The sequence below is a fragment of the Batrachochytrium dendrobatidis genome (assembly GCF_000203795.2).
Source record: "Batrachochytrium dendrobatidis JAM81 unplaced genomic scaffold BATDEscaffold_6, whole genome shotgun sequence".
NCBI classification, from domain to species: domain Eukaryota; kingdom Fungi; phylum Chytridiomycota; class Chytridiomycetes; order Rhizophydiales; genus Batrachochytrium; species Batrachochytrium dendrobatidis.
The window spans coordinates 564,055-579,840 of record NW_006281104.1 but is presented as its reverse complement, the minus strand read 5'-3'; the positions used below and the strand labels follow the sequence as shown (position 1 = coordinate 579,840).

Sequence of the window (15,786 nt, the reverse complement as noted above, 5' to 3'; positions counted from 1 at the left end):
AGTCCAGTCGCATTCGACACTTCATTGCAAATGCTAGATGACGATACTGCTAAAGAAGAGCAACAGTTGGATATTCCCGATATTGAAGATGAAGACAATTTACTCGATGAGCACATGTCTGTTGTAGAATCATCCTTTTTCAAAGACACTGAAGCCATTTCAGTTGGACAAATTAAAACACTCAAAGAGTTTTTGCTTGCTACTGGCATTGAATTCATGGGCAGTCTGACCACTCGACTTCGTCGTGATACTAATGCTTTTCAATCAAACAGTGAATGTCCAACAATACACGAATACCTAAAAGCTACATGTCTTTATTTTCCCGAGCTAGAAATTTACGAATTTGCGTGTCGTGAACTGACCCAATCTATCAACGATGGAAATCTGACTTTACAAGACATTGAGGAATCAGCCACCAAGAATCCACCACTTATTTTCTTTGAATATGAGCATGCTAGTCATGAGGAACGAGACGACATGATCAATAGTCTTCGTCTGAGTAAATCCTATGCGCGGTTGGAGGCTAAACAATCATGGTACAGTTGGCGCGGTCAGCTGATTGATCCTATGCAGGCTGCACTAGGAGAGAATTGCAAGCGCTTCAGTTGGGACAAGCTACTGATGGATGAGTATGTCAAACAATTCTCTATCCTCAATGAAAGTGCCACTACGTATCGCGATACTCTTCGACAAAAGACTATAGAAATGCAAACTGCTCAAGCCAAGGCTATTGAGATTGAAACTGCTCGTGTCGCTGAGCTGACCAAGCTTCAGGCAGAACAAATTGCTGAGCTTGAGCATTTGACTCGAGAACTTGAAGATTTACGCCTTCAGTCTCAAGAAGAAACTGCATCAATTGCTCAAGCAAATGTACTTATTGCTGAACTGGTGCAAGATATTGCCAAGTACGAGGAAGTGTCAAAAGATCTTATGGTGTTTGATCCAGAAGAGCTTCCACATCTTCGCCACGAGTACAAGACAATTGTTTTGACACATCTTTGGCGGCCATTGGAGATTTCTATGGCAAGACATATTTTTGTATTTGATGATGTAGTTGAAGTTGCTTTTTATAAACAGGGCAATGGATACTCGTTGAAACTTGCACTTTTAAAGCAACTGAAGGAATCCAAGGTATTGTTTTGCACCGTGTTTGATTTTGGATACTACTGTCCATGTAACATATTGACTTTTATTTGTAGTTGTCCAAAACTTGGCTGCAAACTCAGACAGGATTTCAAGTGGTAGATGGTATTGGGGCTCAAAACGTATGTATTTCACCTTTGGGTTTAGTGTCCATCACATACCTGATCTAGTATTGATTGCAAGTGCTAGCCTTTGTTAACCTGCATAATTTTGATTGTTTTAGATCCAAGATATACTGGATAAATACGAACAGCTCCACTCTGTATTTCACAAATGGCCTCAAATGAAGCAGGTACTTATACTTTGATATATGCTGGCATTTCAAACAATTGGTTTGATTTAGAGCTTCATGTTTTAGCCTTGCAAAACTCAATGTAATTATCTTTCAATGCAGGTGCTTGACGACATTGCATACACATTTGAAAATCTCAAGGTATTTTGGCGCGAGTTTGAACAAACTCGCCACATGTGTCCTTTGATCTCGATTGAACAACCAGCCAAGCCTGGATCATCGCTGTCTGTTCGTTGTCCATTTTTTGCATTTTCTAGCAAAACACGATTTCATCTGCAAATGGGATTCGGTGATGGCAACAATGATGGTTTATTCCACTATCCATGCGGCCTAAGATCTTCACAGTTTGAACTTCAATATGGAAATATTAGGTTTGTTAATTGATGGCATCGACCAAATGTTTGACTTACTTTTTCAGTCGACTAATCTCACCAACCTTGTTTTTGTTTTATCAAGCTCTGAAACGTTGCTTTCGGTAATCGCCAATGTAGACATGGGTAATACTGTTTCTGGTATGGGTCTTTTACCTTCCTTGTGTCTTGCCGTTATGAAGTGCATTCAATAAAATGGCGTTTTTATTATTCTTTTACAGCTATACTTTTGTGTGTGATAGTTTCCGATTGGTAGTTTGATTGCAGACAGGGCACTGTTGCAAGAATAAAGGTGGACCATCCACCAGCATATACTCCAACAATACTGCACTGTGCTGGCAGTGGAATATCCAACTGTCGCATCTCATGAATGCAGCCCAGTTCTTTCATGCGTCCCAGCTGGTTGTACGAGTTCCATCCAGCCCCATACAAGCGTGTACCATCAGTAGCAATACTATGATGGAATCCACATGCAATTTCAGATTTTATGTTGGAATTTGATTCCAAATCCAAATCTATAGGTTCTGGCTTTCCATGAGAACTGGCGATTCCCAGCTGACTGTATCGATTTGATCCACTGATTGGCATACAAAATAATCAACAATAACAAGCAAGATGAATAAAACCAAGTTAGTCTTGTGCCATGTGTTTGCATTCAAGAAACCGACACGATCGTGTAAGATGTAGACGTACAATGAATAGATGGTACCGTCCTTTGACACGACCATTGTATGCTGTCTTCCAGCCGATATACTAGCCATGCGCATTCCTTGTAATGCTTCAACAATCTGAGCTTGAAATCCATCAGCCAGAACGGTCGAATCAATATATCCCAGCTGTCCATGCAATGCTGTGGCAGAACCCATTCGCCACGTCCATACCTCACCTTCCTCTGTCAATGCTACACAATGCACCGCTCCAGCACACAAGTCGATCAATTTTGGTAATCGGTCAAAACCAGAAACAGCGAGTGTATGAACCATAGCAGGATCATCCAAATGCCAATACACGATCAGTCCAGATACTAACTGAGCAGACCCATACTCTGCAGTATGCGCAAACTCTATACAATCAGACATTATCCAATGTGTTTTATATTTTTCATTTGATTGATCTGAACGATTTGAACGATGCTGTTGAATATCACCCACTGTTTCTATCTGTAGTAGGTCAAGCGTGGTGGTTTGAATCAAGATGAGGACCGGACGAGTAGCTGTTGTAGATGTAACTTGACATTTTTTAAGCTCTCCGTTGATGCTAAGCTCATCTTTTAATATGGTTCCAGTCATATGTGTCGAATTTCCGTAGTTATAGTACAGATGAGTTGGAAATAGTTGTGACCATCCAAACAAGAGGATTTTCAAACGACTCCAAGCTATCGCTGCCTCGAATCCAACATAGATTCCAATTATATCATGTTCTGGGAATGAAGCCACTAGTGCAGGTGCAGAAATACTGGGTTCATGCCATTCACATTGATCTAGCTGACTGAATCCATTGAATCCTATTTGGTATATATGCTGCTCTTTTGAATTGGATGAAACCGTCAAGCTCATGAGAGTTTTAATCAAGTGCTGATTGTCGAATCCAAAACCAAAATATACTTCAAAATGAGTCTCAATGCGACACTTGTCAAATCCAGCTATTTTCTAAACAGATTGATCGGATTAGACCAATAAAATGGGTTAAACAGCCAGTTTGTATAGGATTGTTACTGTAAGTTGGATGCAAACAGCTTTAATAAATGGCAATTTGATTTCAGATTTGATCACGTGGTTATGAAATATTGTTGAGTTGGCAATTCACAAGGTTTTCTAATCTATTCAAGCATTTCAGGTATGCAGACTATAAATGTAGCGGTTGTGAGTGTATGAAACAGTATTACATGCGCTGATTCCTGTTTATTTCAAATATAGAGTCTGGCCGTGATTACTACATTAAGCCATGCCAGTCAGAACAATCATTCGAAAAATCATGGTAAAGATCATTGTTGAATATCGAATTTTAAAAGGTTCAGCATACTGCCCTTCAAGTTTACTCAATACAATTCCTATGCACTGATAAATTGTATAGAAAGGTGGAAGTCCAGAGGTTCTCAAAGCAGGTAATGGCCACTGATGTTCGGAATCTTGGTAGTGCAGGATCGATCGCTCTATATGAGATTGTAGTTTGAACCACTTTATTAATGTTGCTTTTGTAAACCAAATTAATATTTCAGGACATCCTTTTTTGCGAACCAAGGCAGAGGCTGTTTCTTTGAATGATATTAACACCCCAGCATTTCTAAAGATTGTCAAGAGCATGAATGCCGTGTTTGATTCGGTATGGATATTTAATGCGAGATGTTGGATCTTGGTATAGCCAGACTACTGATTATTTTACAGCCATTGCATTCAGTACTTGGATTGGCAGCGGCTCAGATTAGTCACCCCGTTCAATTGATTGCCTACCAAATTACAGATACACAGCTGATTAAAGAAAAGAATCTGCCTGGCCCAGTTGCACGCACATTTATTGTCAACCCAGTCATGACAATTCTCGATAAACTGCCCTCTGCCAAATGGAAAGCAGAATACGAGTTTTGTGAAAGTATTCCCAACTATTCTGGACTAGTTAGAAGAGCAGATCATGTGCATGTTACAGGGTTTGGATTAGATGGAAACAGTATCACTGTTAATGCAAAAGGCATTCTTGCACGTATTATTCAGCACGAAATGGATCATATGGAGGGTATTCTTTTTATTGATAAAATGGAAAGACAGAGTTTGAGACATGATAATGTAGGTTTTTTATTGAAAATGATTGTATGTGTTTGATATTCCACATGGCTTTAGTATCTAACTTGTAACATAAACTGAAACTCGACTATAACAGTATATTGACCAATTTGAAATGTTTAAACGATAAAATCCATTTTTCAAATTCAAATAAATGTAAAAATGCACTCAATCACCAGTTGTTTGAAACCAGTTTATAAAGTGATCATGATTAGCCTCACATAGTACTGATGGAGTGGTGTTGGAATGCATTTTACTGGCAGGAATCCACATGAATGCGATTTGTAATTAAAAACGAATTGCTGGTGGCTCCAAGTGCCATTTCAAACCAACACTCAGATCAACCATCAGAGCGGCACGGAAAGGATAACTGAAAAGTACAAACATACCATCAAAAACAAGCTGCTGTACTAGAGCTTAGGATCGATTGGTGTACTCGTGTGTAAAACTACAGCCGTAATTTGAGAATCTTGGATGATGTCAGCAGGTATTTACAGCCGTATTCACGTAAAATGAAACACCAAATAAAGGTATCAAAATGCAGATAAACAGTCATGTTTGGTGCCAAACTTACTGAGTAGTATTGTGCCATCTAAATGTCTTGAAGTGGTATTTTTGTGATGAATATGCAGAATTGTATTTCTGAGATGCTGGACACGAACACAATGGATTGGAATATAAAAAAGAATCCAACGATCGCACAAGACTTTACAACGAACGATTCAAGAACGTTGAACAATCTTTTAAATCGTTACTACAAGAATGGCAGTTTTACATGAACAAAACGGTGAATCGAGTTTACACGTGAATAACTTCAAACGTCAAGTTTTGATAAAAAGCTTCGACGATGAAGGAAACTTGACCGAAACAATACACAAACAGCCAATGGATGATGCAATGGACACCACAAACGACATATGGTCGGTTCCTGCAAGTGCTGTGTGTGGTCGTCTTTGGATTAAAGTCATGGAAGCTCGCAATCTGCTCATGACTGGTCTTACTGCTCGTCCGTATTGCATAATCGAGTTTGACAAGAACGAGTGTGTGACTCGCGAGGCAATTGCCATCAATGGCAATCCTGTCAGTCCTCAAGCTGCTGCACTTTTAGGATCGTTTATTCCTTCTGCTGTTCCTGAACCAGTCGACAATGTTCAGCCAGGACTGTGTCCTGTCTGGCTGCATGAAGCTAGCTTGTAAGTTGAACGTGCACTAGTCTGGATTGATACACAGGGCCAATGTGCCTTTATTCCTGCTGTTGTGATGCCTTTGGCATATTGCAATTTTACTACTTTAGCCATGATCCATATACTGCAGTGTACTAATAACATGGTTCAACTATAATTCTATCAGCGATGTCACCAATACTGCCAGTGACATCACAATATCCATTTGGGAACGGCATGTCAATGGCGAAGAAGCTTTTCTGGGAATGATGAAGATTCGACCTCCTAGAGTCGGTGACAAACGTCATGATAATTGGTTTAGGTTGGTAGTTTAAAGTTGCATTCTAGCAATCTCATTGCTCAATGTTTGCTGCATCAACTATTCGTATTGTTTTACTAACTCAACACTCTATTAGGCTTCTTCAACGACAAGTAAAAGAGAATATTAGTGGTGACATTCGTGTTCAAATCAAATACCAGCAGATCGAGGTGAGTTTGATTTAAACAGGCTCGAATAGTCGCAAACGAAATCTAAAATATGTCTTGAATGATCTACACACGACTAGGAAAAGCCACTTACCGCCGCCGATTTTGATCTCTTGAAGGTTCTTGGAAAGGGGAGTTTTGGAAAAGTACTTCAGGTGCGCAAAAAAGACACTGGGCGGATCTATGCTATGAAAGTTCTTGTAAAAAAAGATATTGTTGAACGGCAAGAGGTTCAGCATACTTTATCCGAGCGTAATGTGCTTATTCAAGCATCGCATCCCTTTCTGGTGGGTCTTAAACATTCATTTCAAACCCCAGAAAAGTTATACCTTATCCTGGACTACAAAAATGGTGGCGAGCTTTTTTTTTACTTGCAACGAGAAACGGCATTTAGTGAGCAACGTGCCAAGTTTTATGTCTGTGAGCTGATCCTGGCTATTCAACATCTCCACAAGTACAACATTGTTTATCGGTAGGGCTTGTATATCAATCTTGTAGTCAATCTGCCGCGTGGCAGTGTAATGATAGATTCAATTCTTGTCTAGTGTCAATTGACACTCTTTTATAATACTAGCGATCTCAAACCAGAAAACATTTTGTTGGACTGCCATGGCCATATTGCATTGACTGATTTTGGGCTATGCAAAGAAAATATGACATATGATGAGACTACACACACTTTTTGCGGAACCTCCGAGTAAGTCGTAATGTTTACAATTGACTCGAAACTTATCAAGCTGCCGAATCGCCACCTAATGTTGATGCTTTTAGATATCTTGCACCAGAAGTGCTTACTGGTCAAGGATATGGCAAGGCTGTAGATTGGTGGTCATTAGGAATTCTTTTTTACGGTGAGTGCTTCGACATGCTTGCTTGTCTTGGATTTGTTAAAACTAACCAATAGTGATTGAATATAATTAGAAATGACGACTGGGCTTCCACCATTCTATTCTGAAAACATCAATCTAATGTACAAAAAGATCCTTCATAACGAACTCGTGTTTCCACCTGAATTTCCATCGTATGCACAATCATTTTGCCGTGGAGTATGTATCTGCTCGAATATATGCATCAAATTGGATTACACCAATCTAATTTCTTATTTTGAATCATTATAGTTGATTGAGCGCGATCCCAAACGACGACTTGGTGCTGGACCGGAAGATGCCGAGGAAATTAAGCGGCATCCTTATCTTATCGACATTGATTGGAATCTTTTAGCAAAGCGTAGAATACAACCGCCATTTAAACCTCAGGTGGCATCTGAGTTGGATACAACCAATTTCGATCCTGCATTTACCGACTCTATACCCGTCGATTCACTTACAGCAGATGCTCCTATTTCAGAGACATTGCAGGAGAATTTTAAAGGATTCACATTTACTAATGATAGTGCTCATTTGGCTGGAAGCTCAATGAGTTCTGGTAGCGCAATGAGTACTGGAAGTTTCATAGGCACAAATTCATCACATGGTCCCAGTTCAATTTCTAGTCGACTTCGATCTTAGTGTTTCAGAGCCACACTCACGTAGGTTTGACATATGCCTACTAGTTGCTTTTCTTGGTTACTGATGTTTTCCTTGTCAACACTGCATTAAATGAAACACTGCAACTTTTCAGAATTCATTCGTTCTATTTTAGATTGCTCCAAAAGCAATTTAGTCGGTTTGAATAAAACATTTATCGCGATATATATTTGGGTCAGTGACAATAAACTATGCCGTGAATTGTCGTCTAGTCAATTACACACTAGGGTTCAACAACATTGCTTAATATGCATGCAGACATATTCCGAGTTACAGTATGATACCGCATTTATTTGGAGTATTTGAATATCTTGATGTAAATGCCAAAATGTTGTTTCATCACACAATCAGTTGATAATCAAAACTAGATGAATACTTGGTTAATTATATTTGATTTCCAAAGTCAATATGGAACGTTGATCATCCTATATGGTCACTTTGAATCCCAAATGCTCCTGCAACCACTTTTGCTGAATGAATATCCACTTCTGCTACTTTTGCAACAAACGATACTCGTTCTGCCGATATTCTAGATGGTGTGCATTCAAGGCCATATGAGTAATCGACCCACAAAAATCTATTCAAATTGATCAAATATTAAAATCTACTAGCACTTACTTTGCGTCAGCAAGACCTAGCCCTTCAATGCTTTGGGTTGAAATCAATTGACGACTAGCAACAAGTGTATCGCAAAACAATACTTTTGGCTCAAAAAGTTTCAACGGTCGAATAGACTTTAGGTCATAAATGAAAATAGTGCGTAAAATACTCGACATCAAAATATGTCTAGCTAATGATCTCCTATTGATTTGTGTTGCCAAATTTCAATTACATTATGAATATCAAAAAAATAATGTCGCTAAAATCAAACATGTATCACAGTTCAACTGCTGGATCAATCACCTGCAAATTTCTTGTGCACCCGATTGCTGATCCTTGTCACCTAATGAAAGCATCATCATGCCACATGCGCCATTCAAAAACTCACGTTGTGCATTAGATGTAAGTACTGAGTCTTTAAATACCAATTGACAGATACATTTTTCAATATCTTCTAAAGTTGCAGCTTCTCCAGGAATGTCAAGTGCCTCGAGCAGCTGTATACATATTTCGAGAAAACAAGACACTTTTGCAGCTGTATAAAAAGTAAATATAGTTATAAACAGTCAATGGAAAATGTTGTATTGTAAAATGACTGTAAAAGATCTAAACCTACCTGGCATGCCACAGAGTCGCTCACACATCACATCCTTTGGTACGCGTCGCGCCTTTTCAATCATGTCTATGATATTCCTCAGTTTGGTTGAAAAACAATGGTTGAATAATGCCAGCAATAATCCCTGTTGTAATATTGATGAACTGACGGACTGTGCAAAACAAACCGCTCGTGACAGTGCATCTATGTAAAAAATTACCAGGTTTGTTTACTATTGCATCTGTACATGACCAAAACAAACAACCCTACCCGTCTCTGACGTTTCAATCCATTGATCTGCATAGTAAAATGATATATATATCAAACCAAGATCTGTTTCAAATAATCCAGAAGACGCCATATACTCCTAAACCGACATTTCAGTTGGCAACTTTTAGGTCATATAACAAGTCAAATGGCATACATTAGATAAAAAACGCTTACTCTAACAATCGAAATAGTTTCCTTGATGGTTGCTGGGGTAGTTTTTATTTTCTTGAGTTGAGAAAGGGCTACTAGATACGCTAAACTGGTTTTCTCAGTCTAAAATTGGCGTGGTGAGCAAATGACTAAAGCTTAATCTAAACATGAAAATTCAAGTACCTTTTCAAAATCCTTGGCTGCGCATGGGAGCTGATATTCAAAAGATCCAGAAAAAAATTGCTCAAAACTGACAAGAATACGCTTCAAATTATTCTTGGAAGCAATTAAATTTTGCAGCTCTGGCCTATCATTATGCTTATCTAATAGAAAATGCAAACACAAACACACGAATAAAGCGAGTGCGTACTATTGAAGAATAAATGTTGTAAGTTTTTAAAATGCATGTACAACAGCTGAGTTTTAAATATCACAATATTTACTAAATTATTCATGCAACAATTCAACTGACCGATTTGGTTGACATGGCAAAGTTTGTCAAAAGCTCAACGGCTTGTAGATGGACAGTACCATGAATTTGCACAATGCTCTGGATTAAATTGGCATAGCTTTGCAGCATTGGTATATTTACAGACGTCGTAGATACACAAGGTATCTGTAGCTGAGATACAATCAACGTCTAAAATAACAGATAAAAGTATCAATACTATGCATGATAAAGTGACATTGAATTTGAATGGTTTAATCTTACCATCCAATCTACTCTACCAATCAGTAGCCTTGACATCATGCTCGTTATTGCACATCGATTGCTCAAAATAGGATTTAATAAAAATTTAGCAACTCCGCGTACTATATCGGAAGTAAGATCGCCATTAAGTTTTAAAGGAGCAGCATGCTGTTCATTTATGCTTGGAACCCAACGTTTGTTGAGTACAAATGCTGACTGAAAAGTTCGAAATCCAATGGAGCTTGTCGCCGAAGCCAAAAGCTTTGCATAGTCTGTTTTTTCAGATAAAATAAACTGCAATTTGCAAAACTCGTCCTGTATAAAATTAGAAATTTCAGTATCTGAAACAGGTTTAGTGGTATGAAACATGTGTATCTCTTGGATGGCTTGATATGCTTTAAGAATATGAAGCCTTAGTGTAGTCTCGATCCGATTTGTAACATCTTGGCTCTGCTGGTGAATTTTTGAACGAGTCAAACTGTTTTGTAAAACATCAGTAAGCGATTGATTTTCAACCTCCAGCAGCTTTGCCAAGTGTTCAAGTATTTCAAAATACGTCTCCACAGGAACAGCATTTGAAAATGAGTCCATCGCCTATAGAGTCAATGATGGAATTAGAAACAATGGCAAAAGATCAAACAAATAAAAAATATAGATTACTCTTACAACAAACTTCAATGGTGCCGATGATAGATTGACAACCATATCTTTGATTTTGCTTAGCAAAGCAGTACGTGATGTAGACTCTGCCAAATTTTCATATTCAGAAACCAACTCCGCGATTGAAGTTGTATCACCGGTCTTATAATTGGAACTACAGTCAAATAGTTGGAAAATCAGCAGGGTGACGTTCATGTAAATACTGCAGACATAAAAGTACGGTTTAATTACAAATCTTACTTTATAATTGAATCGTAATTCAAAACAATTTTGCGCATCTCTCCATTTGAGCTCACAAGATAGCAACTAGCCAGTGCACCAATCTGAGTTGGATTGTTAAGACGCCAATACATACCACCTAGAATACTCGAAGTTGTTTGAACTAGACGAATTCCTGTCCCAACATTAGCGATGCAGATTCGTTGTCCAAATCGCATCAGATACAGTTCAAGAACCCCACGAGAAGAATATATTGCCAGTACAAGCAAAACAGGCCGGTCAATACGACCGCTTTGATCGGATACTTGAATCCATGCTGTTTGAGCATCGCGTACTCCCTTGAATATTCGAATAATTTCACCTTCGTCTGTATCCAATACCAAAACACGACCAAGTGAGTCAGACATTACTGCTAGTGATGACCTTGGAGTTGTGACTGAGCTTGGAGCCTGTGTGATGGATAAAATATGACGATTTGAATCGCTCAAAACAATTACGGCAGGAACTACTACGCCCGGAGTGGTAGTGAGACTTGGTTCTTTCGATTGGTTTGCAACACTCGATGGCTGATTTGGTGAATTCCACAAAGTCTTTGCAAATGAAAAAACAGCACTAAAAGATTGGTCAACCAAGCATAGCGTGAGTTGTGCATTCAATTTGCACACATGGCAATCTGTATAAATTAAGAATTTTGATAAAGCAAACCATCTAACCTAGTTACTGCAGAAGTGACTCGACTTGGCACTATTCCAGCAAAAAGTGATCGACTGGTTTCAGTTGTTGCATACAATGCTACCATTGGTTTACCGACAGCTATATATCTGGCCGTGTAATTCACTGGAGCATACTCGCCTGTCAGTTTGTTGAACTGAGGGGGCGAAAAAACTGAACGAGAAAGTGGACCTGTACACAATATATTTAAACCGTTCTAATTAGCCCAAATGCATGTCAAATCAATGTAAATGCATTACCAGCCAATTTAAATGCGTGAGTGTTACCGCAGCTAATTATATCAACAACTTGCTCTTGGCTTTGAAATATCCATTTTTTGTAAGATAAAGCAGGTGCATCTGTCCATAAAATAGGTTGTATTAATGCATAGATAATGGTTAATAATAAATAGCTATGCGCATGTTTAGACTCGGTCAATATATTTAATGTATAGAATAAATTTAATATACCTTCGGTTGACAATTGTCCAAAACGTGCAGCCATCCAAAGACTTGTCCCATCAATACTGATGGCATGTTTATCTTTATAGCTTACAAGAATCTCGTCGCTTTCTTGAATGTCAAACGAGACAACAGTGCGAGCCCTGATCGACTGCACTCTGCTATTATGAAGCTGTTGCGAAATGATCAATACTCCTTTCTAACCAACAGGATCAAGATTCAGAATGTTAGATACACCAAGCAATTCTACTATATTGTGCAATTCTATCTAGACGCAGTACTTTGCCTCGTCAAAAAAACGAAGGTATCCAGAACTATAGCCAATAGCCACCACTATTGACATGCTGTCAAATTGATGCAAAATAAACGTTATTCATCACACTGATTTGTATGTTAAACGGTCATGCTATCTACATACGTGTTATTTCCAGATTTAGAAGGAACATAGAGTGAAATGCAAAGACATGCTGTTATAAATTCACTAAAACAGCAGCTGTACGTCAGACATGTGTAATCCAAGTAAACTATTGATTATCAAGTTTAATTTTATAAAAAACTCAAACCTGGGTTCTTCACAGCCAGATCCTTGTCCTATCTGCTCATACTCGCTGGGTGGTGTATCCTTGATTTTGGAAATCACAAATTGATGGCGAGAAGCACAAACAACACAAGAGCCATCATACGACATTGACATCATATATGGCACAGTTGGTTGGCTCGGAAACCTTCTTTCTGCGCTTTTGATAGGACTCTAAATACAAATGGTTATATTTTTGGCGATGCATAACGACTAGATTGCAAGGTTGGATATTACGAGTCTAGGCTAATTCAAAGCATATTTTGCATTCATTGAGCATACCAAAAGTGTGTTCCATGTTTCTTCACCAGTATCCCAGCTGCCAGATATGGATGCTATGACAACCAGAAAATTAGTTTTTACTATCCGAATTGCCAATCTACAAATGATTTGTACATCTACACTAGTATAGCTCAATAGAGTCGAGCCTATGTAGACTACCAAAGATCCAATAATCAAAAAGTCGAGACTGAAGGAGTCGACTTGATCCAGTATACAGTTTACAGGATTGTGGATATATTCCATATTCGTATATCCCTTTGATTATTTGAAGATGGCTGCGACAGCTGGATGAACGAGTTGGTCATCCAAGAACCCATTTAAACAGCCTTTCAGATATACCAAAACCACTCAACTGTCACTAGAGTTTGGACTAGCAGAAACAGCCAATACTGAGAATGAACGTTCGTTTGAATCCAGAGTCCCTCTTGCCTTTATCTCAAGACTTGTGAGTGTAGCCAATGCAAGCTTTCCATGTGCAACAAGCTGCATCTCAATCTTGTTGAATAGTTTACAAACTCACAATCAAGTTTCAAAGCCGAGTTTTCTAGTCACTTTATCCATCTGCTGAATACTATCCAACACATTCTATACGAGTCGTATTCAAGGCAGACTGGTGCTCATAAATTCAACTTGGTCCGTTCTGTCGAGTTGCTGTTTAGCCTGGTAAATATACATGCTAATTCGTTTGATATACTTGTCATTATAAACAGTCAGCTTGGAAAGCATAGTTTATTGGGATCTGTAAGTGGTTTATGAGCTAATCGGCATCTAGCATTTGATTAGGTGGTCAAAAGAGTCAAGTTTATATTTGCTTACAGTTCTAATAAACCAACACGTAACGACATTCAAAGCAAATTGGTTATGAAGAGTATTATGATATCGGATTGAGTATTGCAAATGCAGATAGCAATACTTTTTATCAAAGGGTTTAATCAGAAGCCATGTGTTACAAAAGGTATTACAAAACGATCTCAGAAGTGGAATTGTTGGTGTATGGGCCAAGTGTATGATTTACAGCCTTTAGCGCAGTAGCAGAAGGCTGTCTTGACGAAATATCTTCACCAACATCAGTGGTATCGGTAATTGTACTTCGACCGCTACTTCCTCGGGTTGATATACCACCATGAGTGCTATTTTCAGATAAAGAGTGCGACCCTTTGCCAATAGCACTCTGCTCTCCTTTGGAAATATAAGGTTTATCCTTTTCAGATGACCTGAGCGATCCAGATCTGGAATCACGATCGAGTTTCTGGCTACTATTATAATTACTGTTGAGTTCTTTTTCACCGCCCCATGATAAACGAAGCTCTTCGTTAGAGCCGGCTCCCATGGCCCGCTTTCTTTCTTGGACACGACGAGCATGCTGCTCCTGTCGGGCCAATTTAGCCTGCAGTTTCTCGATTTCGCGCTGACGGTTGAGAGCAGCTGCAATCTCTCGCTCCTTGATGCGTCGCTTAAGAACATCTGGGTCAGACTCTTTGTGACTAATAAGCTGTGGCATGTCGCCCCTTTTACGACGACGAGTGTCGCTTTCGTTATCAAGGTCCTGTATTATTTGATTGGACAGATAGATTGAAATGTATGATAATATTTAGTTAATAATGCAAAAATAAACATTGTGTTGCAATGTAGTATGGGATTCGCAGCATTGCTTGGTTTGATATAAAACATGGCATTATTTAGTCGGCAAAGATTTGATGACAAAATAATGCCATTCAATGTAAACCCAGGTGGATGCTTCTAAAAAATCAATAATCAAAGAATTGACTAAATAGTGATTTCCACGCACCACACCCAAGAGACGATCGAGTCCTTCACGCACCTTCCAACGAGCCTCTGTGTTGGCTAATTTATCTTGAAGATCTTTGGGAGACATATATAGTTTAGGAAGAGACAATTTGGAAGATGCTGGCGCAGGCTCATCAGAATGACTCAATGTTTTTTTAGGAGCTCTGGCTAGATCGTCAAGAGGAATCTCAAATGCTACGGGGGCAATTTTAATCACATCTACTAAAAGAAATCGTACAGTTAGCGTAAAGTCATATAGTTCAACAAGGTAAACATGAAAATGTATCCTGTTGTCATCTACAAATCATTCTATATTTCACACCTTTGATGTTTTCGGAGGGGATGGAGGGTATGACTGGTTTTGAAAGTGGAGCAACTGCTACTAATCAATGCATTATTCATTGCAATTACGCGTCCATATTATAATCGCAAATATGTCAGTATCGATTAAACACAAGGCGTTAGTTTGCAATGTGGTAAAATAAACTATACAGTAGAAACTTAAAGTGTGAGGTTATTATCAATCAGTTTTATCATACCATATACTAGTTCTGCAGGTGCGGTCAACTTTATCGATGTACATTTTTGCCCAGTCTCGGCCGAATTTACCCTGGCCTCGGAAGCATATTGATTTTGAGCAGGTAATGGGGCAGAAGCAACAGGCAGTGATGATGATGCAATGGTCGTTTTTACAACACTTTCTTCATGTACTTTTGATGCCCCGCAACCCATTTTGAATTACAACTTTATAAAATAATAAAATGTTTAGGTAAAGAAAACGTTGGATTTGATTTTAGCAAGGCTTTAAAGCAAGTGGATCATAATCAAAAACTTTTGACAATGCATAGTTAGTGCCTACTAACTATGACTTGTTTTTGTTTCAAACCTACACAATAGAACACAATCGTATGAGTTGTCCGCGTCGCATTTGCTGGCCAGATTTTGATTGTAGTCTCTAGATCTTGACTAGTGTAGCTAGATCGTTGCTGCCTTCACTTGCCTATACAACAAATTATAGTAGCAC

The 15,786-nt window shown here is 38.7% G+C and overlaps 5 protein-coding genes across 5 annotated transcripts; 2 read left to right on the top strand and 3 right to left on the bottom strand.

Moving 5' to 3' along the window:
• Nucleotides 1-2,013: 2,013 nt before the first annotated feature.
• BATDEDRAFT_88921 (uncharacterized protein) lies at nt 2,014-3,095 on the bottom strand (the record flags this gene model as incomplete). The annotated part of the gene is made up of 2 exons (XM_006679131.1): nt 2,014-2,383; nt 2,500-3,095. 2 exons carry the CDS (start codon nt 3,093-3,095, stop codon nt 2,014-2,016), a joined length of 966 nt encoding a protein of 321 aa, XP_006679194.1.
• Nucleotides 3,096-3,750: 655 nt separating this feature from the next.
• BATDEDRAFT_88570 (uncharacterized protein) lies at nt 3,751-4,713 on the top strand (the record flags this gene model as incomplete). The annotated part of the gene is made up of 5 exons (XM_006679211.1): nt 3,751-3,783; nt 3,880-3,910; nt 4,025-4,128; nt 4,191-4,586; nt 4,681-4,713. 5 exons carry the CDS (start codon nt 3,751-3,753, stop codon nt 4,711-4,713), a joined length of 597 nt encoding a protein of 198 aa, XP_006679274.1.
• Nucleotides 4,714-5,991: 1,278 nt separating this feature from the next.
• BATDEDRAFT_11556 (uncharacterized protein) lies at nt 5,992-7,740 on the top strand (the record flags this gene model as incomplete). Its single annotated transcript, XM_006678807.1, has 7 exons — nt 5,992-6,075; nt 6,188-6,235; nt 6,313-6,704; nt 6,807-6,929; nt 7,004-7,083; nt 7,154-7,278; nt 7,351-7,740. Coding segments are annotated over 7 exons (1,242 nt in total), but the record flags the coding sequence as incomplete, so codon positions are not given.
• A 290-nt stretch (nt 7,741-8,030) lies between these two features.
• BATDEDRAFT_88568 (uncharacterized protein) lies at nt 8,031-13,457 on the bottom strand. The gene is made up of 19 exons (XM_006679130.1): nt 13,328-13,457; nt 12,975-13,027; nt 12,679-12,866; nt 12,534-12,596; nt 12,402-12,459; nt 12,125-12,314; nt 11,942-12,013; nt 11,657-11,846; nt 10,965-11,555; nt 10,731-10,878; nt 10,086-10,658; nt 9,846-10,013; nt 9,557-9,742; nt 9,398-9,496; nt 9,224-9,320; nt 8,975-9,157; nt 8,662-8,893; nt 8,377-8,559; nt 8,031-8,287 (listed from the first exon to the last, which is right to left on the bottom strand). The coding sequence occupies exons 3-19, from the start codon at nt 12,810-12,812 to the stop codon at nt 8,179-8,181; spliced, it is 3,276 nt and encodes a 1,091-aa protein (XP_006679193.1). The 5' UTR covers nt 12,813-12,866; nt 12,975-13,027; nt 13,328-13,457; the 3' UTR covers nt 8,031-8,178.
• Nucleotides 13,458-13,932: 475 nt separating this feature from the next.
• On the bottom strand, nt 13,933-15,494 carry BATDEDRAFT_88920 (uncharacterized protein; the record flags this gene model as incomplete). The annotated part of the gene is made up of 4 exons (XM_006679129.1): nt 13,933-14,520; nt 14,764-14,984; nt 15,085-15,144; nt 15,302-15,494. The coding sequence occupies 4 exons, from the start codon at nt 15,492-15,494 to the stop codon at nt 13,933-13,935; spliced, it is 1,062 nt and encodes a 353-aa protein (XP_006679192.1).
• Nucleotides 15,495-15,786: the final 292 nt, after the last annotated feature.

Excerpts from the sequence above, each read along its gene's own strand:
- BATDEDRAFT_88568 (XM_006679130.1), bottom strand. The coding sequence starts at position 12,812 with ATGATGTCAATGTCGTATGATGGCTCTTGTGTTGTTTGTGCTTCTCGC. Across the intron at positions 12,315-12,401 it reads ACCTTCGTTTTTTTGACGAG|AAAGGAGTATTGATCATTTC; the intron begins GCAAAGTACTGC and ends CCTGTTGGTTAG. Across the intron at positions 9,321-9,397 it reads AAACTATTTCGATTGTTAGA|GAGTATATGGCGTCTTCTGG; the intron begins GTAAGCGTTTTT and ends ATGTCGGTTTAG.